Genomic DNA, 24920 nt, shown 5'->3' on the forward strand with positions numbered 1-24920 from the left:
AAAGCTACCGTTTTCCATATATGATGGCAATATTTTAATTCTTAGAAAATGTATTTATTTAAATAACAACAAGTAAGAACGTTGCAGTCGGGCGCTACCGACTGCGAAATACTCATTCACAGTCCCTTTGTATTGCAGATTCTTTAGCGTTTGCTTACATTACAAAAGCGCGCTTTTTAGCATTCTAAGAATTGCGATTGATTTCTAGATTTTCTAGCTGTTATTGTAGTTTTGTCAGATAACGCTCTGTTATTAGCTCTTTGTATTTTAGCAACCAGTTTGTAAAGCAAAGCGATAGCGTGGGTGATAGAGGCATCGCAAGTTATGTTATTTTTAAATTTTATAAAAAAAAGGTTTCCTTCCGTGTTATCAATGCCTATTAAGCCTATTTGTATATACATGTACATACATAGATAGCTCAAGCATATAAATGTCGCAATTTGATACTACAAATACCGACTGCCACGCCCCTAGTGGCCGTAGACACCTCATTTTTGGCCAGTTCTTAGAAAGAGCTAACGGTAACGAAAATGCAAAATTTGAATGCTTACGCTCAAAAAATGTGAAAATTACAGGGTATTTTTCGATATTCCACGCCCCCAAAGAGGCGTGACAATTATTTTTGGGGCATCGATAGAGGAGGTTACCAGTAACTCAACTATCCAAATTTGAAGCTTCTAGCTCTTAAACTGTAGGAGATATAAAGTTTTGCGGTTTGCCACGCCCCCTTTGGGCGGACATATATCCACCATAGCTTGTTGGACTTGGGTGGTCAACTCGCGTATAAGTACCAAATTACAAGTCTCTAGCATCAATAGTGCATAAAATATAGCCAAATTTGGAAAATTACTATATCTTCAGGTCCGATTTGCCACGCCCACAGTAGGCGTAGACATAAAACTTTTTCATCAGTCATTATAGAATTATAGCATTAGCTCACGTGCGAAATTTCAACGTTCTAGCTTTAGAACTTTATGAGATACAGTTTTATCTGATTTGCCACGCCCCCAATGGGCGTAGATATATCCACCATAGCTCTTTGGACTTAGGGGGCCAACGCGGATCTACATACCAAACTTCAACTTTCTAGCTCTTCAACTAACATGATTTCTGGTATATCGGAAAATGCATTTTCCTATTTGCCACGCCCCTAGTGGGCGGATCGGGAAAATTTTACCACTTTATGAATCGGAGTTATACACGAGTATGTGTTCCAAATTTCAAGTCTCTAGCTTCAATAGCGGCGAAATGAACTGCGTTCATACTGACAGACGGACATTCACTTCGTGAATGAGTATAAAAATATAATTATTCTATCTCAAGTTAACCATGTCATAAAAATTGATATTTTACATCATTTACAATTTCCTTTCAATTTAGGAATGAGTATATATTGAGTTGAATTGAATTAATACATTCCATGCTCACATTTTATGAATGTATCTCCTACATATTATTGAATTTATATCTTGAGAGTAAATTCATAAAATTATTTGTAGAATCTTTATGGCAATCAAAAATATATCTCTGATATATTATGCTCCCCAATTAATACAATTGAGTTTGCATTAAAAATTTAATATTTAATGTATCGAATGACTACTTTAGATGAAAGTAACTTTTGTCTAAATAGTAAAAGTTAATTTAAAGAATAACTTTTAGAAACAAATTGAATTTAATTTGAGTGTGACTTTTGATTTCAACTCAGCCAAATTATATTCCCAATATAACGGATTAATAAATATATTTGTACGTGCATACAAATCGCTATTTAATACAATTTCCGTTTTAGAATAATGCAGCTTTGGATGTGTTTCTAGATAACATCGCTCTAATTAATGTCAAAAATTGCTGAAGCGAACAGAAGCTGCAAAACGATTAATCACGCTCCTATTGTGAATTCAATGCAATGAGCATAACAAAAGCTCGCGCGGTCTCTCTCTCGCTCTCGCTCTCCTCTCATGGTCGCTGTGAACAGCTGCTTGGGGTACTCGCAAGCTCGACTCAAAAGCTGTTTCAGTTCTCTTGTTCAGTTGTTGATGGCGTCTCGGACTGAGCAGTTGCACGAATCTTTGGCTGCTGCAGACATCGCGCTTAGACCGTTAACAGATAAAAGGCAGCCAATCGGGTGAAATCAACGACAAAGTCAACGACAACAATAGCAATAATAAACAACAACAACGGTGAACTTGCCGTGTCTTCTTTAATCGGTGTTCGTCGTTCGCTATTTTAACGCATGCTCAGAGTGTACGAAAATTAGTGGGAAAAATAGTATAATAAATAATACAGAATCAGACAAAGCGAAATGTAAATGTAAATAAATGAGGCCAGGCAACAAAAGAGATTCGCGAATTATGGCACACAACAGTTTATAAATACCCAAGCGGTGGCTAGCCAAGGAAAGACAAACAAAGGAAAAAACAAAGTCTGAGGAACGAGAAGCAACGAAAGCTCACGACATTCAATTATCAAATTGAATTCGATTCACTTACTGTCAGGTAAAATACCCAACTTAAGTAAGTCACTTCTGTAAGCGTGAGCCCAATTAAAGCGCAAACCAGTTGCGTTTGAAACATATTTTGTCAGTGCTGGAAAAGATGAAACATGATTCGAATACGTAAAAACAAAAAAATGAAAAAAAAAAGTAATAAAACCAAAACACGTTACCGCGTTTCACTTAGCCAATACCTGTCGTCACAGCCGCACGCATGCGCAACTGTCGCGCCGAAACTTTTCAGCACTGGCGACGCCTTGCAAAATCTGAATCGCGGTGCGCCGACGTCGACGGCGACGTTATCGTAGCTGCTGCAGCTGTTTCACTTTTCTTCTTTGCCTGTCAAACAACCGTATTATTTGGCTTCACATTCTAAAGCTTCCTCTCGCCCTCTCGCTCTCGCTCTCGAACTCTTACGGTACTCTACCAACCAAGTGCCGTTTGTCATGCAGTGTACAAAGCATACGCAAGACGTCTTCGGGCCTGGTTACGCAGCGCTTTCATTTGTTTTAGCCGTGTTTGGCATTTCGGTCAGTTGCCGTCTGTCTCTCGATTTATTTTCTGTTTTCATTTTTCCGTTTTTTGTTTCTATATCAGTCGTGTCTTACTTCTCGTTCAGTGGCCGCCTGCTTAATTAGCTAATGCTAAGTGAAGTCAATATTGCAGTCGGCAGTTACTGACTGCATAATACTCCTTCATGATCCGTTTGTAAATAAGTCGAGATGGAGCTTGCAGTACCTCAACCATCCGGTGTGTTTTTAAAGAATTGGCCACACATATGAATTTTTGATATCTATAGAGGAAGGAGAATTTTAAGCAATTTCAAGCAATTAGCACTTTAATTGAGGTTATCCTGAATTATGTATATATGTATATACTTCATATAGATTCAAATATAGATTACAACAAAATCCATATACATGCTTACTTTAAATTATGAGAATTACAAATGTAGGGTAATATTTATTTGTTTTTATAGTGTGTTCTTTGCAAGTTGCAGAGTGTAACTATAGATTGTAGAGTAACTATAGATTGAAGAGACTTGAAATTTTGTTCCCTAGGTCCGTGTAAACACGCTCATATCGAGCTTTTCTCTAAAAATCGATTACTATTCCCGATATTTTATTATCGATTAGAAACTTAATCAAAATCTAGTTAATAACTACAATTATATCTCCTACACCTTTAGAGCTAGAGTTTCCAAATTATATATGTAGAGTTATAAGTATTTTATATAATTTTTGTTGTAATTTACCCCCGACCACTATATCCACAACCTCACCCTCACCTTTGTAAAAGGCCTATTTCAAATACTAGTGACTTGTGCTTTAGCATATACATGCTCTTTAATTTTATAATAACGACCTGAAAGTTTTATGAGCATAGATCATCAACAAGTAAAATTATTAAGCAATTAGGTTGCCTTAGTAAGCCCACACTGCTAGGAATTATTGTGAAATAGAGCTTTATTTTTATTTTTTTCATTTCAGACAGGTAGAATATAACCTTTTTGTGGTATGATTACTTTTGTTTATCTGAATAGCAATATCAGAATTATGGATGCATCTGATTTCATAATATGTGAAAATGAAGTAAATGTGAGAGAAGGTATTCTAGTTATGGAAAGGCATATTATGTTAAGCATCCCCACACCACATAAATCACTTTCCTTTTCGCTGGCTCGTCTTAATTAAAAAAAAAAAAAAAAAAAAAAAAAATTCTTCGACAAGCAGCACGACGACTGCACCGTTATTTAATAGCAATAAGAAAAAAATAATCATAAATATAAATAATAATGGAGATAAAACGGCTGCATAATTGAGAGAGACTGGAACTGGGTTGTATCGGTATTTAGCACATTTCTCCAAAACCTATTTTGGAAAGAAAAAAATGTATTTATATATATGTGTACATAATTTCAAAAGAAAGTGAAAGTTTTTGGTGTTGTCTATTTTTTATGGGTGCGCAAGTTATTTGATTGCGTTGCGGCCTTTTAGAGGGTCTTTGTGGGCTCAATGGGGTTTGTGAGTAATTGCTTGAGCTTCAAAGTAGGCTGATTCAAATCAATTATGAAAATCTCAAGACAGAGTGGGGAATGCAAACGGTTAGGAGCAAGAGTTGGAGAGGAATGAAACCGACCTTAATACATACATATGTATGTATATCCCAAATGTTTACCCTGCTAAAGAAATTCTTTGAACTGGAAGCCATAACCTTACTCAAAAAACATATTCAAAGTTCAAACTGGTTTTATATATGTACGTATGTATATACATACATATGTACATATTAATGCATTTTTTTTTTTTTAATTTTACGTTTTTCACGGAGCCCACTGAACTTGGCTTTATGTATAGCTTTGTTTTGCCGGAGACACTTTCGATTTTTGCATAAATCGAAATCACAACATGAACAGCATAAACACAGTTTAAAATTTGCATCAATAGGAGATGCAGTTAATTTTCCTTTCAGCTCGCTGTTGTTGTTCGTCTTGTATTTTCCTCTGTTTCTCTGCTGACAAACCCTACTTACTTATTTATTTCTCATTAGACGCCATTTCGTTAACGATTTCACTGCAAGTCTGCGTGCCTCAGAGTCTGCGAATCTCCGTCTGTGAAGGGGCCAATGTACTGGTGCATCTCTTCCCCCCTTTTTATCACAAAGTCTCTGTGTGTGTGTCTAGTGCGTTAGGCATAACGCAACTGCGATGAGCAACCAATTAGCAATTACCATGCGAGCTGCGCAAATGCTGCGCGGCATTGAGCAGCGCGCCAACCATCGACACCAGCTGCTGACCCCCCTCGACCGAGCCCCACGATGGCCCTACTTTATCGGGGACTGCATTGAATTTATGCATAATGGGCACACACAAACTGCTTTAAGGTTAACCGTCAGATGCCACAACAAACGAGTCCCATATTTCATATTCATATATACAAATATGTACATAGTATATATTATATATATATACATAAATATATATTTATATATATGTGTATATCCATGTGTAACATATTTTTATACCCTGAACCCATTGAAAATGGGAAATCAGGGTATAATGGTTTTGTTGAAATGTATGTAACAGGCAGAAGGAGGCGTGGCAGACCCCACAAAGTATATAAATCCTTGATCAGGGCGACAAACTGAGTCGATTTGGCCCTGTCCGTCTATCCGTCTGTCCGTAAAAAATTTTTTTATATGTCTGTATATAACGCGTGCATATCGAGTTTACCACTAAAAAACGATTAATCAATCCGATATTTTTTATCGATAAGAAATCTTATCGAAAATCAGCTTTAAAATTATATCTCCCACATCTTTAAAGCTAGAGTGTCCAAATTTTATATATATATTAAAACGCATTTTATACAATTTCAGTTTTTGTTAAAATTTACCCCCCTTTTCTATATCCACCCCCTCGCCCTCATCTTTGTAAAAGTCGTATATCAAATACTTCGGTATACACATACATTTGTACATTTTGATTACGTTCTGAAAGTTTCATTACGATCGTACGTCTAGAAATTAAATTATTCAACAAATAAGTTCTCATAATATTGCCAACACTGCAGCGCAACCAAAGCGCAATCGCCTGTATATGTGCGTGTGTGTGTGTGTGTGTGTGTGCGTGTGTTTGTTGGCATGCGTGCGTGTGTCCGAATTATTATTGAAATATCAGTTGCTCGTAGTCGAGCAGTCTTGACTAGAGCTTTCTTACTTGTTAGTATTTGCATTCAACGTAAGCATGGCAACTATTGTCACACATTGTAGCTCCCAATCAATGTGCTTTTGTTTATAGAACGAAGAGCTGTAAACAAATTCTCAGATAACATTTTCTTATAATAATTATTGTACACAACGCTGGCTTTGATTTGCATTAGCCACAATACCATCCTAATTCGAGCAAAGTGAAATAAATTGTATTTAGAACATTTATGTACTATTAATATACATACATACATACATATAAGAATCTTAATAGTCTGCCATGCTATTATTTCTAGTGGAGCTTACACGCTAAATCGATTTTTCAATTTTTGTACTCTGAGCGTGCAATCACGCTTAAGCAGCCCCGGTACACAAATCAACAACAACTGCACCTACTGCACTTTTGTGTGTAACTAACGTGATTTATCTTAGACTGTTGTTTATTGATATACTCTGAACCTATTGAAAATGGAAAATCTGGGTATAACAAAAGAGGCAGCAGGAAAAAGTGGAAATTTCCACATTCCGTCCGTCCTTCCGTCCGTCCGTCCGTCCGTCTGTATGAGTGCATATATATATGTATGTATGTGTGCGTGCATAAAAGATGTGCAGAATGATAAGAATATCAGCTTGGAGGGTTCAGGGTATCTCCTATTCGAGCAGTCTTGACTATGGCACTCTGACTTGTTTGAATTAGAACTAAATAGTTCAGTAGTTCAATTTTCAAGCGGTAATAGAGTGGAAGTAACTGAACTAGAATATGATTTATATTTATTTAAATATAACTTATTGTGAGCAATAATATCGAAATTTTTAATTCTATGCAAATGAAAAGTAAACATATTGTAACATATAAAGCAATTAAAAAGAATGTATACAACCTATTTGATAGCGTGTAGTACAAGAATTTATGTGTCAACGAAATAGGTTTTCATTTATATGCTGCCAGCAAATTTTCGAATAGTGAAAAATCAACATTCGGTTTGTTGCATAAATAATTTGCTAGTAAACAAAAATATAATCGTTCCAATACTAGCGTCATTTTATTCAAAGAACAGTGCATTGAACAACAGTTTTGGCAATATTATGAGAACTTATTTGTTGAATAATTTAATTTCTAGACGTACGATCGTAATGAAAATTTCAGAACGTAATCATAATGTATAAATGTATGTGTATACCGAAATTGTATAAAATGCAATATACATTTTAAATTTGGAGACTCTAGCTTGTAAGATGTAGGAGATATACATTTTTAAGTGATCTTCGATAAAGTTATTTATCGATAAAAAGTATCGGAATGAGTTATCGGTTTTTAGTGATAAACTCGATATGCGCGCGCTATATACGGACATTTAAAAAAAAAGTTGAAGTCTCTGACTCTTATATCTTCTGAGATCGACGCGTTCATACATACTTTTAACAAAACCATTATACCCTGATTCCCCATTTTCAATGGGTTCAGGGTATAATAAAAATATTCACCCCCTTTGCCAATGCGAAAGTAGACAACATTTTTGGTCAGGTCAATATTGTGAAAAATAACTAGGCAAAAAAATGAATGATGGCATGCTTAACTCAATTTTAATTCTCAGGTAAAACATATAAATTATAAAACTTCAGACATACGTCATGCGGCAGTTGAAGAAATGCTGTCATGAAGAGGAGTTTCTAAAAATATACTTTAATATCAATCTTCAGTTTTTCGTCCGATTTTCCTTAAAAATTTCAGTTTGTTTCTAAGTATCTTCCCACTAAAAACGGTTTCATTTTTCTTAACAAAAGTTGACAACACTGATATATATATATATATATATATATATATATATATATATATATTTTTGTTAAACTTTTCATTGTTTTCAACATTTTTCGATGTCCATTTAGTATTAACACATATTGCACAGCAGCGTAGGCTGTTTTAAACAAGCAAAAAAAAAAAAAAAAACATGTTTGTTATTCAAACCTATTCCGTCTGACTGAAATATTTTCTGTTTAATTTTTCTGCTCTACATATGCTTGAAGTCTTATCAGCCAATTAACTGCTATCAGCAATATTTTGTGATTAAAATGCGCATTGGAATTCGAAATATGCTCTGTGTAAAAACTTGATAAGCCAAGATGAGAAGTAAAACCTCATAGTAAACAAAATATATTGAGGCGAGATCTTAATTGACAGTTTAAATCCCAGCTCTAATCCTGTCTTGAATAGGGGATTCCCTTAGATAAAAGTCAGGAACTAGCATAATAAAAACAAGTAAGCAAGCTCTTGTCGAGACTGTTCGACTACGAGATCCCCTGAACACTTGGAGCAACTGATATTTCAATAATAATTCGGACACACACACGCACACACACACACACACGCATACAAACAAACACAAGCACACACACACGCACATATACAGGCGACTGCGCTTGGGTTGCGCTGTTGTGTTGGCAATATTTTGAGGATTTATTTGTTGAATAATTTAATTTCTAGACTTACGATCGTAATGGAATTTTCAGAACGTAGTCATATTGCACAAAATTCATCTTATTACTTGTTTTAAATTTGGAGACTCTAGCTTTAAAGATGTGGGAGATATAATTTTAAAGCTGATTTTCGACAAGATTTTTTATCGATAAAAAATATTTGAATGAGTTATCGTTTTTTAGTGATAAACTCGATATGCGTGCTGTATGTACGGACATTTAAAAAAAATTGAAGTCTCTAGCTCTTATAGACAGACGGACAGGGCCAAATCGACTTAGCTCGTCGTCCTGATCAAGAATATATATACTTTGTGGGGTCTGCCACCCCTCCTTCTACCTGTTACATACTTTTAACAAAACTATTATATATTGATTTCGCATTTTCATTAAGAACATTGCAGCCGGGCGTTACTGTTGAAAATTCAGGTTTTTGTCGACTTGCCACGCCCCTGCTGGGGGTAGACACTTCATTTTTGGCCAGCTCATAGAACAAGCTAACGGTAACCTAAATTCAAAAGTTGTCTTACGCTCGTTGGACTTGGGCAGGTCAACCTGCGTATATATACCAAATTTCAGGTCTCTATCGTCAATAGTCAAAAATATAGCAGAATTTGAAAAATCAGTATATCTTCAGGTCCGACTTGCCACGCCCCTAGTAGTTAGTATATAGTTAGATAGATATTTAGGTAGACATTTTCCACAAATCTTTAAAGAATCGAAACATAAGCTCACGTGCGAAATTTCAGCATTCTAAATTAACAACGTTGGGAGATACAGTTTTATCCGATTTGCCACGCCCCCAATGGGCGAAGGTTTATCCGCTACAGCTGGTGATCTTGGGTGCCCGACGCGGATCTAAATACCAACTTTCAGCTTTCTAGCTCTTCAACTAACATGATTTCTGGGGTATTGGAAAATGTCACGCCCGTAGTGGACGGATCCGGAAAATTTTAATACTTAACTCCAAAGTCAAGTCTCTAGCTTGAATAGCTCTGAAATAGACGGTCATACGGACAGACGGACGGACAGCAAGACTGGCATTCCACAAAACCAATATACTCATTTCACTTTCGTGAATGAGTATAAAAAAAAATTTATTACATCATATTAGTTTATTAATATATAGTGTGTTAATCTTATTTAATTTTGTATACCCTTGGCCTATTGAAAATGGGAAGTCTGGAAATTATGGTTCTGTGAAAAGTATGTAACAGGCAGAAGGGGGCGTAGCAGACCTCATAAATTAATATATTCTTGATCAGGTCGACGAGCTGAGACTTCAGATGTACTGTGTATACATATGATGAATACAAAAATTTTTAAACTTAAAGATTTTGGATACCACGCCCCCTTCGCCACAAATTCAAAAAAGCAAGTATTTCAAGTACTCCAATGTGATTTCATTCTGTGTATGTATGTGTGCATAAAATAAGTGCAGAATGAATATATGCAAATCTTTACGAAAAACTCATATTCTTATACTTTGCAATCCCGTCAAGTCCCTTTAATACCCATTGAGAGCATCAGAAAACTAGTTTTGACTCTGTTCACTCACGTTGACCACTTTCAATACAAATGAACAATTTAAAATAATGAAAGTATTGGGAAAACCCACGAAATATCGTCTAATCTATGCTGTGCCTTAAATTTGTCCCAAATGATGTCTCAGAATGAAACGTGAAACGCAAGTCCGATGACTGGGCAATAAGAAAAAGAGCACGCAACCATATCTTGCTCATATGTGCAGACCTCATCGTGTGTGTACTTGCACTTGAAGCAAGTTGAATATAATAATGACTGTTCATATTTTCTTTTTGTTGGAATTTGGTAGGTCAAGTGGACAGGCTGCCGCTGGTGGTGCTAGTGGAGGCTGAGCCACAGTTATGTCAATGTCACAGCAGACGTGGCCCAGTCTGAGCCGGCATATTTGTTGGCTCATGGCGGCTTTGGCCGTGGCCGGGCTGGCGGTGAGCGATGGTAAGTGGAGCAAGTGCACCCGAAAGCAGAACCCGTTTGACTTTTAAGCGCCCTGGGGGCAGCTCTGCCTTTTCTTTACACGAATCTGCGAGCACCCATCAACTGGACGCAGCCACAGCTGGACGACTGGAAGGTTGAGGTGCAGCCACGGAGCGTGGTACCGCACGTGGAGCTCAAGTATCACCCGAATCGCACCAGCACCGAGACAGCCGACACCGATGAGGCGTTTTTGGAGCGCTTGCGGGCTCTGCGCCAGAACCGCAGCTCGGCGCGAATGCTATGGTACGACGCGGCAGCTGGCGATGGTCTCACGTATCCTCCATTCGTGGACAAGGCGCTGAAGCTGTTCAATCTGAAGCAGGTGGCCTTCGAAATCGAGAACAGCGTCCTGTCCAAGGTCTCCTGCACCGCGTGCAAGGCGGGAGCCGGCCTGCTCCAGCACTACATCAAGAGCGGCAAGACTGACGCGGAGCTCATGAAGATGATTGCGCAATACTGCACGAACCTGAGCATCCAGAGCCCGCGCGTCTGCGAGGGGGTGGCCCAGCTCTTTGGTAGCGAAGTCATCTACGTGCTGCAACGCGTAAACCTGGGCCCCGACGAGCTGTGCAGCTTCATCATAGGCGACGGCTGCGGCGATGTCTATAACCCGTACCACGAGTGGGAGGTTATTTTCCCACCGGTACCCAAGCCCCCGCGCCTTGCAGAGCTGCCAGTGCCACTGGAAGCGGCGCCGTTCTTCAAGGTGCTCCACATCTCCGACACCCACTACGATCCGCACTACGTCGAGGGAGCAAATGCGGACTGCAACGAACCTCTGTGCTGCCGGCTGAGCAGTGGGCGGCCTGCCAGCCCCAACGCTGCTGCCGGGAAGTGGGGGGACTACCGCAAGTGCGACACGCCGAAGCGGACGGTGGACAACATGCTCGCTCACATTGCAGATACCCACAAGGACATTGACTACATCCTCTGGACGGGCGACCTGCCGCCGCACGATGTTTGGAACCAGACGAAGCAGGAGAACCTAGAGATCATCAAGGAGACGGTCAAGCAGATGACTGAAAAGTTCCCAGGAGTGCCAATCTTTCCAGCCTTGGGCAACCACGAGAGCGCGCCCGTTAACAGCTTCCCGCCTCCGTATGTCAACCAAGTCGATATTTCCATCAACTGGCTCTACGACGAGCTCGACGTCCAGTGGCGTCGCTGGCTGCCGCAGAGCGTCTCGCACACTGTCCGGCGCGGCGCCTTCTACTCGGTTCTAGTGCGCCCCGGCTTTCGCATCATTTCACTCAACATGAACTACTGCAACAACAAGAACTGGTGGCTGCTTCTCAACTCCACTGATCCCGCCACGGAGTTACAATGGTAACTACAGCTTGTGATATATATTTTCGACTCGATTTGATTTATATTAATCGAAACTTTCATCCTATTTAGGTTCATCTATGAGCTGCAGAGCGCCGAGTTTTCCAATGAGAAGGTTCATGTAATTGGGCACATTCCGCCAGGTCATTCGGACTGCCTGAAGGTCTGGTCACGTAATTTCTATAAAATCATCTCGCGCTATGAGAGCACCATTACCGCCCAGTTCTATGGCCACACCCACTTCGACGAGTTCGAAATGTTCTACGATCCCCATGATTTGAGTAAGTTTATGGAGTTTATTTTTTTTTAATCAATATATTTTGTCCGACCTAAAGTAATACATGTACAAGTCTAGTTGGAGGATGTTAACCTATAGTAAAGTAATAACATTTGTCTCTCCTTCCGCTTAAGAACAAGGAATATTCATAATTAAAACTTAATTTTAAACAAGACATTTTTTTCCTGTCTTCCCTCAGCGCATTCCAATAGCATTGCCTATATAGGACCCTCGGTGTCGCCCTACTATGATCTAAATCCGGGATACCGCATTTACTATGTAAGTAATTTTAAATGGTAATAGAAACTATTGACGAAAATGTAATCAATACAATTGCCTATTCAAATCTGGTTGGTTGGTTTTATGTGAAACTTATTATTTTCACAGTTAGATCTGTAGAACAAGTAAGAACTTTCCAGTCGGGCGTTACCGACTGCGGAATACTCATTCACAACCCACAAGCAATTTAGTAGCAAAGTTTAGCTCGAATGCTGTTGAAAATGCAGTTTTCTCGGTACGCCACGCTTCTACTGGGCGTAGATACTTCATTTTTGGCCATTTTGAAACATTTGGATACCTACACTCCAAAAATATGAGATACAACAGGGTATTTTTTTATATACCACGCCCCTAAAGAGGCGTAACAATATTATTTAGGGAATCGCTAGAGGAGGCTACTAGTAACTAAACTATCAAAATTTGAGCTTCTAGCTCTTATAGTATAGGATATATAAACCTTTGCGGTTTGTGTTCTCTAGCTTCAATAGCCCCGAAACAAACTGCGTTCATACGGGCAGACGGGCGAACAGCAAGACGGACGTTGCAGAAGCCTTATATACTCATTTCGTGAATGAGTATAACAATGAGGGAGCCCTAGAGTAAATTAAGTTAATATATGTAACTAATGACTCGTCGTTCAATGTAATCCCTAGGTTGATGGTGATCATGATACAACCACTCGTCTCGTCATCGATCATGAGTCGTGGATAATGAACCTAAAGGAGGCAAATCTCTACGGCTACCCGATTTGGTATAAGCTATATACAGCCAGGGCTGCGTATAATATGAAAGCTCTGCGACCGAGCGACTGGGACAAGCTGCTCAACGATCTGACGGACAACCAGGAGCTATTTGAAATTTACTATAAGTGAGTATAGAAGTAATATATCATTGTACGCCCTATTCATATACATTTATTAATTTTTATTTAGAAACTACTGGAAGAACTCTCCGGCGCGACCCACGTGCGATGCGGAGTGCAAAAAGCGGATGTTGTGCGACTGCAAAAGTGGACGCTCCCACGACCGCCGGCATTTCTGTGCGGATGTGGAGTCGAAAATCGATGAGGGGTCCTCCAAGTCGTGGAAGTCGTGGTTCTATCGGGGACTTACCAACTCGTATGTATCGCTAATGTAGTTTGCTATCTGTTTGTTCTGCTTGGTGTTGGCTCGATGCTCATGTGATGATCGTGCGATGGTTCATTGTCTGGCATTTTGTGTTCATTGTTGTTTTATTGTTGTCGTATTTTTGATGTAAATGTAAAATACACAGAACCCAATATAATTGTATATACACTCTCATTTTATCTGCTTTGGAACATTTCAATGGCAGCACTTGGGAGCAACACACCGAGGAGCAGGGAAACATAGAGTCGAATGCCTTGGGTTTCAGTGATGTGGTTTATGGTGTATTCGGTTGAGGTCAAACAAACACACAAACTCTGTAAATATCTAGCTACACATAATTTTAGATACCTATTAAGCAGACTAAACTGGTTACTGGTGAATATACTGTAAAATAAGCTTTCAAAATAAATTTTGGTAACATTTGAGGACCACGCAAACTACGGTTTTGTGGCTTTGCTTCTTTTCCAACAGCTACAGCCTCATTACGTCCATCACCTACTTGCCCAAGTACCTGCTGGGCTATGGCTGACCTATCACCCTTGCGCAGGTCAAATGCAAAGTCAAAGCGCAAATCAGTGCAAATTTCAACGCCTACACAATAAGGTTACTTTGTGATAATTAGTACTTAAACTAAGTTAGCAACATATTCTATTTGTCCCTGCTGTACACAGACACACACACACACACAGACACATATAAATATATAAGAACAACTAGCCACAGCCCCACCTCAGTCCTTTCTGTCGCTACTGAACTGAGTCAATGAACAATAGTCATACAATTAGTCACATCAATGTCGTCATCGTCACGGCCGCAGTCCTTAATAGTGGACGTGGCCGTCGTGAAAGTGAGCCGCCTAATTGAGTTGGTTGCATGTCTCGCCTGTTGAGTGGGAGAAAATATCAGCCGTTACACAAATTGCAGCATAGTGTCTTAGATATAGTGCATATTTTCTACTAGGTCACAATAAGTAAATAAAGTGCAATTATTTGAATGAGATCCATACATTTCTTGTTTTACTTCCAAATAATATTGTTCACAAAATTAATATGTTTACGGCTTTATAAATTTAACCAATAATAATATATATTGACTTAACCCTAAACAAAAGCCAATGGCACTGTTTTTAAATTCTAACGAAAAAGGTTTTTGAATGAACACAGTGTTGTAAAAGCCAGTTTTAGCTACTTACAGAAACAGTTGCGCAGTATAACAGCACAGCTTCAACAGCAGCGGCTGCTTTAAAATTAACAGCTCGCTGTTAAGGCAAGTGTCAGCTGTTATTGCCTAGAATTCCGTTAGACAAAAAAAGGGCCAGTATATCTAAATTGTAGGTAATTGAATGTCTTTTTGTATAAGATCTCGATGCTTCCGTCGATATTTGTATTAATCAAATAAAGATTTTTACTTACAGTGCCAAAATGAGTAAAACATTGACGGCCAATCAGCTGAGTATCACAACTCGATAAATTTGTTGGTGAACCGCCAACAAAGATCGAACTCAAATACTTGCAACTGAAGTATAGGCGTCAATTTTGGACTGATATAATGCGCTGTCTTAAACCTATCACTTTGAATATTGAATAGTCTCTAAGCATGCTATATTATATTATAAGAGAAATACAATTAGACAGATAAATCCATAATAATCTCATATATATCTGAATGGAGCAATATTTTAAATTTGTATGTGCTTCGACTTATATAGCATAGAAATATATAAATTTATACATATATGTGCTATATTTTATTATAATTAAGACAAAAATAACTTGGAATATATATTTATATGTTCCTGTATTCTATTTATGTAACAATTATTTTGTATATAACTGTGTATTTATTATTTAGATTGAGTATTTGTAATTGAGATTAATAGAGTATTAAGAACTTAAACAACTTTAGATTACTGTGACTACTTGACCTCTAACCACCAGCGTGTACGCCTTTCTTCTTTTAATGTCTACTCATACTTCTTATGCCATCAACGCCCTCAATAACTGACTTCGCCTTAAATGAGGCTGCCACCCTGTTGCTATTGAGTAAATAGGCTGTCACACCGCTCGACAACGCTTCTCATGCCACTTTTCATTTATACATATATCATGATGTGAAAGGGTATACTTTGATTTTATACAATGTCATCTTGCTGTCTGTCGATCTATCCACTCGAATCGACAATAACCATTTAGCCCCTATTTAAAGTAAAACAAGAAAGAAAGCTCTAGTCGAGACTGCTCGACTACGAGATCCCCTGAACCCTACAAGCAACTGATATTCCAATAATAATTCGGACACACACGCATACAAACAAACACACGCACACACACACACGCGCACATATACAGGCGATTGCGCTGGGGCTGTTCTGCAGTGTTGGCAATATTTTGAGAATTTATTTGTTGAATATTAGTTTCTAGACGTACGATCTTAATGATACTTTCAGAACTCATCATACTGTTCAAATGTATGTACATTCCAAAGCACAAGTCTCTAGTATTTAAAGTACGCCTTTTACAAATGAGGGTGAGGAGGTGGATATAGGGGTGAAGGTAAATTTTAACAAAAATCGAAATGGTATAAAATGCATCCGTATATACGGACATTTTAAAACAAGTAAGAAAACTCTAGTCGAGACTGCTCGACTATGAGATACCCTCCAATCTGATATTCTACTAACTCTACACTTCTTTTAAACACACATCCATACACACGCACGTATTAGAACGCGCTCTGCTAACTGCGCAGTAAGCAGTGACTGCGCTTGGGCTGCAGTCACACTGCAGTGTATGCAGTATAATACGAATTTATTTGTTGAATAATTTAATTTCTGCACGTACGAATTTAATGAAACTTTCAGAACGTAAACATAATGTTTAAATGTATGTACTTGAAATACGCCTTTTAGAAAAGTGAGGTTGATGGGGCGAATTTAGAGGTGGGGAAAGATGGCGATGGAGTCATGCATTATCTGTCTTATTAGGAACAATTACAATGCACACTTTTGGTATTCAGTTAATTTGCGTTGGCGAACACCAAGACGGTAAGGACAATGCAAAAGCCACTTTTCGACCACAATGCAAATCCTTTGTGATTGCTTCAACTAAACAGTCGCCTACAGTCGCATTCCGTTCTGAGTGCAAAAGGACCATCAGGAATCAGCTTTCTGTTCGTGCTGTTGTCAACCCGCCTGCTTCGGTTGCGTGCGTGTTTTCCCGCATCGTAGATAAGACACGCAACACAGCGTGGTTGCCGTCGGCGTCGACGTCATCACCTTGCGCCTGCCAATGCAATGTGTGTGTGCGCGTGTGTGTGGGGAGTTTGTATGCCTCTCCTCTAGCTTGTCATTATCCCTTCGCCACACACAAACGCTGAGCAAGCAAAACAATTCCGTTTACATTTCCCGCATTTCTCACACTCCAGCACACACACACACAATGGTATATAAGTATATGTGTGCGTGTTTGTGGCGTCCACCGCTTTTTTGCTTTGCATACTTTTTGGGGCGCTGCTGCTGGGAACCGCACACATGTGCGACAAATAAACAAACAAACAACAGCAACGACAACAACCACAATGAAATGCGTGCAAATTTTTAGAAAAATATACAAACACACATCAGCTCAGAGCTGGGCATTATCTCATGAAGCAGGCAGCAGGCATCAGGACGATGGCGCTTAACATATTTGGTTTCTCTCATCTTTTTTCAGTCTTTCTTCTATTATGTTTTGCCAGTGCTGTCCACATTGTGTGTGCTGCTTGCTCGACTGCTGCTGTTGCTGAAAATAGATTTTCAAATCGACAGAGCGACACTCGTTCGCAGATTAACCCTTTGGCAACAAGAGTTTCCATTGTGCAGAAACTTAGATTTGTATAGACCTCATATCATATATGTTGATATCATATAGGTCTCATGACTGCAATAGATTGAAATTACTAATCAAAGCTTACAGAAGTTCCTAATCTTTTTTACTGGCATTGCCCTTTTGTACTGGGGTACAGGGTACAGACGTTTACGCTTTGCATGTATATATGTAAATACATACCTCATGTTTACGCATCCTGCTCCTGCTTAGACAAGTAGAGAGCTGGACATGTGAAAGGGAAAAGAATGGAGAGAGCAGGCAGACAATCAAACAGAAAGCTGATAAACAAACTCAGACAGTTAACAACAAGACTGCAAAATATCAACCATAAATAGCAAAGGACACACTTTATTCATATACGGCTTCAATTAAAAACAAGTAAGAAAACTCTAGTCGAGACTGCTCGACTACGAGATCCCCTGAACCCTACAAGCTAGTGCTGGAGATACATCGATGTTTCGATGTTTTTCAATCAAAAACATCGATGTATCGATGAAAAATCGGGATTTTTTTTTATTATAAATGAATTCAATGTTTATATTCTTAATAAAATTAAATCAAAACTTAACTCCATCAGTCTATTTTTGTAATTATCGTATATTAAGATCTGCAATTAGATTGTTATTTATATCATTTTTTTAAATTAATCTAAGTATGGGAAACTTACCATCTAATATTCTAATAGGTCTCATTTGAGACCCAATCGTTTTTGTTGATGAAGACCAGTATGTCAACATTTTTTGACTTCAGCGAGCTTCTTTTTTCGCTGACAGTAGTCCAGCTTTGCTGAACATCCTCTCACTCTCCGTAGAAGTTGCTGGCACGCATAAATATTTCTTAACGTCGGATGCATTCTTTTTTAAGTAGCCAGGTAAATTACTGGTATTGCCACTTGCAATTTAGTAAAAAATTTCCATACTTCCGACTGTCTATACCTTATCTTTTTCACGGGTGTTTCTCCTTCGTCAATTTCCACTGTTGATTTGCGATCTACACAAAAATAACACATAAATACATATATGCAGAAATATAAATATAATTGAATGCTAATAATACCATTGCCGCTAACATCTCTCAAAAACTTGTCCATTGCCTGCCAGCACTAATATCCTACAAAAATAATAAATAATAAATAAAATAAAGAAATAAATAAATGCAAATAAATGCAATCGTTTTATTTCAAACATCGATGTATCGATGTTACATCGATGTTGCGCCCAGCACTACTACAAGCAACTGGTATTTCAATAATAATTAGCACACACACACATACACACGCATACAAACTAACACACGCACACACACACACACTCACATATACAGGCGATTGCGCTTGGGTTGCGTTGCAGTGTTGGTAATATTATGAGAACTTTTTTGTTGAATAATTTAATTTCTATGCATCTTAATATACATTTTAAATTTAGAGAATCTAGCTTGAAAGATGTAGGAAATACAACTTTTTAAGTGATCTTCGATAATGTTTATATCGATAAAAAAGTATCGGAATGACTTATCGTTTTTTAGTGATGAACTCGATATGCGCGCGCTATTTACGGACATTTAAAAAAAAAGTTGAAGTCTCTTGATCTTATATCTTCTGAGATCGACGCGTTCATACATACAGACGGACGGACGGACGGACGGACAGACGGACAGGGCCAAATCGACTCAGCTTGTCGCCCTGATCAAGAATATATATACTTTGTGGGGTCTGCCACGCCTCCTTCTGCCTGTTACATACATTTCAACAAAACCATTATACCCTGATTTCCCATTTTCAATGGGTTGAGGGCATAAAAAGCTTGAGCCAATCGCAATGGATTAATCTTTAGCTTCAGCATAGCTCTTTCGTAATTCACTTTCCTTCTTAACAGGCAAATGGAAACAGAAAAAATTGCTGGAAATTGGAAACAGATTAGAGATCGGATGAAACAGATTAGATATGTATATCTGTAAGCGATCAATTGAAAAAGCAAAGTAAGTTTTCCATTTGTAAAGTAGTTACCACTTTCCTTTAATCGACTTTTTCGGAATCTGTTTGCAGAGAGAAATAACATCTCCTTCGAACTTTATGAATATTTATAAATATTGTAGCAAACAAAATTGAGCTTTCAGTTTCAAATTACGATTCTGGCTGATTCGAGACCCAATTACATTGGCTAGTATACTCCGAGTAATATCTAGACATATTTATTTATCTATGTGGTGATTATAATAAATATAAATAATTAAAGAAATGTTATATTAATAAAATTTTATCTGGAGATGAAAAGAAAAAACTCTTGCTTCATCCTATTCCATTGCATCGTGTTTTGCTTTAGTCCTCTATGGGTTAGTCCGCATGAGGCGACGAATTTCGTGAGTTCGTTTGAATGCCGAAACACGTTTTGAAATAATTGAACGCATTAATTATTTTAACATTCATAGATCGCTAAGCTGTCGATGTCGATTTAAATGTTTTTCTGCTCATGCACATACACACACTCATACTGGCTGAGGTCAATAGAAGCGAATATGATGGCTTCTCTTGGCAAATCTGCTTATAGTTGTATAAAATAATTGAATAAAAACAGAAAATCACATACCATTTTATTAGGTACGCATAATTGTTGCGCCAATAAAGTTGCTGTTGGGGCTGTTGCTGCTTCTACTGTTGTTGCTGCTGCTCCCTTCACGGACATGGAACATGGGGCCAGGCGTGACCCAACAACGTAACGACATTTGAGTGGCCACCGCAGCTGGGGGAGTGGGCGTCGTGGCCATAGCTTTAGTCGTGTTTGGCAACATGTTACAAAAATTGATGCGAGTGCTGCTGATGTTGCTGTCAGCGTTGCTGCAGCTGCCAACATACACACACATTCACTTGCTCACACACACACACTATTTATGGCATGTAAAAAACATTGTCAAATATTTGCACAAATTTATTGACGCCTCGTACACGGCGTATGCGCAATGCCTTAAAGGCTTGCTTACGCATAGATCCCTTTGCTGTCAAAGCTGCTGCCAGCCAAAGCCGCAGCAACAACAACAGCAGCAGGAGTGGCAGGAGCAGCAGCAACCCGCTGTCTGACATCAGGCGCTGCATTTGATAGCTGACTGAGCAGCGGCAACTGTCATTGTTGTTGACCGTGTAAAACGCAAAAGAAAATTATATTTAATTACTCAAGCAAGAGCATGACTACTGCAAATGTCGACAGTCAGAGTGGAGAATTGAGTGAGGCAGGCCAGCGCTTGGGGAAAGCACTGTCAGCTTGTCAGCAGCAGGCGTCAATGCCGAGCGGCTGGTCACTTTTTTTGTGAAATTTATATTTAAATTGTGCAAAATAAAAATGCTTAAAAATGAAAAGCGATCCAAAAGCCGCCTTCAGCCTGATTCCGGCAGCACTACAAGCAGTCGCTGCAGTTGGCAGTAGCTAAACAAAAGCCACCCGAAAGCACAACAACAACAACTCTGTGTGTGTGTGGGTACTCTGAGTATGGCCTTAAAAGTCTTAAATTGCGTTTGCTCGAGTTATGTCAGCTATCAAAAATTTCGGCACGAGCGAAGCGTTCGAATCTTATCTGAAACGTAAAACAATTGTCAACATGAGCCCTATGAATAAAAATATTGGAGAATATGTTGATATTAATTTAGTATCTTTTCTTGGGATTTTCTTAGGTTTGGCTGTCATGTATAAATATGGGTGTGAAGATTGATTTTTTTAATTGGCGAATATTTATTATATACTTACGTGAGGAAAGGTAGAGATAGGTATATCAAAGTTTATTTAAATGCATATATCATTATATTGATGAGTCCATTATTAAAGTTATAATATTCATCAAAAAGTGTTTGGAGTATCAACTCAAGTTACTCAAAACTGCAGTAAATGAATGTTAAACAAGTAAGAAAGCTCTAGTCGAGACTGCTCGACTGCGAATTCCCCTGAACCCTTCGAGCAACTGATATTTCAATAACTATTCGCGCATGCACACACACGCCCACACACACAGGCATACGCAAGCACACATAAACATGCATTGGCTGCAGTATGGGCCTACTTTGGGATCTTAATTGCTTAATAACTTGTATTGTGAATGGACTTTTTTAATGAAACTCTTAGATGATAACATCGAAATGCGTGCATTTTCCAAAGCACAAGCGTCTAGTATTTGAAGTGTGCGTGTGAGGAGGTGGGAGGTAGATTTTACCAAAAATCCATATGAACACTTAAACTCTAGCTTTGAAGATGTAGCAGAAATTAATTTATTACTAATTTTCGATAATGCTTTTAATCGAACACTAAATAACGAGAAGACATTTTCAACTAAATTTAAAGTCCCTACCTCTTATATCTTCTGAGATCGACGCGTTCAAAAATACGGAGACGCAGACGGACGGACGGACAGGCAGACAGGCGAACAAGGCTACTCACCTCGTTGCACTGATCAAGAATATATATACTTTGTTGGGTCTGCCACGCCTCCTTCTGCCTGTTACATACTTTTAACAAAACCATTATACCCTGATTTCCCATTTTCAATGGGTTCAGGGTATAACAAAATCTTATTTCCCATTTTCAATGGGTTCACGGTATAGAAATACAATCCAAATATATATATCAATACCTAATAATATAATGACTGTTGGATGGTGCAAGAATGCCCAGGTACATGTATCTGTACACCCGCATGCACTAACACATTCTCAGAGATTTGCTTTGGCACTTTGGTCAATTCATTAATGGAAGCAGCCTCTGAGTACAATGCTAACCTAAGGCTCTGACTTAATGCTCGTGGGCCTGTCCAGTTATACCGATCCATTTGACGTGCTTCAATCGGGTCCATGCTGTCCCGCATCGCCCCTACCCGGCCGTTTGTTGTCTGCCAATTGAATGTCACCTTGAGAGAAGGCGACAGGAGAGAAACTGGAGCAGCGAGAGGTGGGTGCCAGAGGAGGAGCAAGCGAATCCTAGCATATGTAAAGCATAAAAACTCTGCTGCAAATGACTTGTATGCCATTGAGATAATCCCAAATTTATTTATTTTTGCCATAAACTCGCAAAAGGACTTTTGGCTTGCCATTGTCGGCTAGTCACGTGTGTATGTGTGTGTTTTTGTGTGTAAGTGTGAGTGATTGTGTGTATAGCTCGTGCTCGTCGGCTTGTGTGTGTTGCTGGCATTTTGTATTTGTATTTGTATGTGAGCTTTCAACAAACTACGATTCCGTAGGCAATTAATTTAGTTGAAAAAGCCAAAAATACAAAACACATGCACACACGCACACACACAGACACATACAAAATATGAAATACCGCAAGAGCAGAGCTGTGGCTGCCTTCGTCGGCAGGATAAAGCAGCAGCAGAGGCGGAAAATAAAAGAAAAACTTGAATGGGAATTCAATTGAGTGACATGAAAATGAAATTTTTCATATTTTGCTGGTACTGCTGCTGCACAGCTACAACTGCTGCTGCTGATGCAGAAGCAAAGAGAAGTGAAACGTTTTGGCTGCCAGGCACATCACAAACACAATTCGCTCTTGTTGCTGCTGTTAGCCGCAATAATAGTTAAAACAACAACAATACTCAAGCAGCATCAGCCGACGACCCACAGCAGGAACTGGCTCTCTTTCTCTCACTCTTTCAGTCTCTCTCCTGCCCACTCATTTCCCCCTTCTGTCTTTCGTTCACTCTACTCATGCTTTGATTATGTGCTTTTCTCCCCCAAAAAAAACATTTGCGTCTGACATTTTCATAATTAGGTATTCAAAATCTTTAATAACGGTTACTCTTGCTGTTGCTGCCAGTTGCCATTGCTACTGTCGCTGCTGCTGCTGCTGCTGCTGCTGCTGTTGCTGTACCTCAAGCTGTTGCTAAGCCCACACACACACATTCGCTCTCTTACACACGCTCGCATCCTTCTTAAATGTTTTTTGTTGTCCTTGCATTTTAGTTTGGGTTTTTGTTGTTGTTAATGCTGCCACAAGTTTTTGTTTCGGTAGGGCTCAACTCACCGCACCGTAAAAGCCACAGCAACAACACCAGCTACAACAAAAGCAACAACAACAACAACAAGGAAATCAACATTTGTTGCCTGTTTGCTCTATGGCCAACTTGCTTTGACCGCCGTCTGTGGGTTAACCCAAACGTCTTTCCATCGCAACTGGCAGTTGATTTCACCCGGTACAGTGAGCCGCGTGTGAATATCCTTTGTACATTGCAGAGCACATGACAGCATCGACATTGCAGCCGACAATAAAGAGTTTTCTAAAGTGGACATCTCTTTTTTTTATACCTTGGACCTATTGAAAATGGGAAATCAGGGTATAATGGCTTTGTTGAAGTGTATGTAACAGGCAGAAGGAGGCGTGGCAGACCCCACAAAGTATATATATTCTTGATCAGGGCGACAAACTAAGTCGATTTGGCCCTGTACATCTGTCCATCCGTCCGTCTGTCCGTATGTATGAACGCGTCGATCTCAAATGATGAGAGCTAGAGACTTCAATTTTTTTTTTTTTAATCTCCGTATATAACGCGCGCGCATCGAGCTTATCACAGAAAAACGATAACTCATTCCGAAATTTTGTATCGATAAAAGCTTTATCGAAAATCAGTTATAAAATTATTTCTCCTACATTTTTAAGGCTAGAGTCTCCAAATTTAAAATATATATTTAGATTTTTGTTAAAATTTACCCCTCACCCCTGTATCCATCCCCTCACCCTCATGTTTGTAAACGGCGTATTTCAAAAACTAGAGACTTGTTTTTTGGCATGTACATACACTTATGTTTAGGTTCTGAAAGTTTCATTAAGATTGTATGTCAAGAAATTGAATTATTCAACAAATAAACTCACAAAACAGTGTCAAAACTGCAGCGCAGCCCTAGCGCAGTCGCCTGTGTATGTAGTGTGTGTGTGTATGTATGCGTGTGTGTGTATGTATGCGTGTGTGTGTATGTATGCGTGTGTGTGTTTGTGCGAATTATTATTGAAATATCAGTTGCTTGGAGGGTTCAGGACATCTCGTGGTCGAACAGTCTCGACTAGAGCTTTCTTAATTGTTTTATTTTTATACCCTGAACCCATTGAAAATGGGAAATCAGGGTATAATGTTTTTGTGAAAAAGTATGTAACAAGCAGAAGAAATCATCGCAGACCCCGTGAAGGATATATATTCTTGATCAGGACGACAAGCTGAGTCGATATAGCTCTGTCCGTCTGTCCGTCCGTCCGTCTGTCCGTATGAACGCCAAGATCTTAGAAGATATAAGAGCTAAAGAGCTGAAATTTTGTGTGCATACTCGTGTATACCACACGCAGTACACGCAGTATTTTTTCGATAACTCATCTGATAACTTTTAAAAC

The 24920-nt window shown here is 38.9% G+C and overlaps 1 protein-coding gene and 1 long non-coding RNA gene across 3 annotated transcripts in view; one reads left to right on the top strand and one right to left on the bottom strand.

Annotated features, from left to right (window-relative positions):
• Positions 1–24920, bottom strand: part of LOC149091259 (uncharacterized) — a 130540-nt gene that overhangs the window by 32974 nt on the left and 72646 nt on the right. The window lies entirely within an intron of this gene.
• Positions 2062–14707, top strand: LOC108654249 (sphingomyelin phosphodiesterase). 2 transcript variants are annotated; one of them, XM_089261089.1, is made up of 8 exons: positions 2062–2498; positions 10509–10654; positions 10717–12019; positions 12092–12300; positions 12496–12575; positions 13229–13443; positions 13508–13693; positions 14174–14707. In XM_089261089.1, exons 2-8 carry the CDS (start codon positions 10561–10563, stop codon positions 14229–14231), a joined length of 2145 nt encoding a protein of 714 aa, XP_089117215.1. In that variant the 5' UTR covers positions 2062–2498; positions 10509–10560; the 3' UTR covers positions 14232–14707. The 2 variants fall into 2 exon arrangements, with proteins under 2 accessions (XP_089117215.1, XP_089117214.1); XM_089261088.1 differs by lacking the exon at positions 14174–14707 and adding an exon at positions 13908–14124.

This window comes from Drosophila navojoa, chromosome 5 (genome assembly GCF_054131105.1).
Source record: "Drosophila navojoa isolate 15081-1374.11 chromosome 5, UAZ_NAV_1.0, whole genome shotgun sequence".
NCBI classification, from domain to species: domain Eukaryota; kingdom Metazoa; phylum Arthropoda; class Insecta; order Diptera; family Drosophilidae; genus Drosophila; species Drosophila navojoa.

Coding starts and splice junctions, on each gene's coding strand:
- LOC108654249 (XM_089261088.1), top strand. CDS start 10,561: ATGTCAATGTCACAGCAGACGTGGCCCAGTCTGAGCCGGCATATTTGT. Junction 12,301..12,495: donor CTACGATCCCCATGATTTGA/GTAAGTTTATGG, acceptor GTCTTCCCTCAG/CGCATTCCAATAGCATTGCC. Junction 13,444..13,507: donor CTATTTGAAATTTACTATAA/GTGAGTATAGAA, acceptor ATTTTTATTTAG/AAACTACTGGAAGAACTCTC.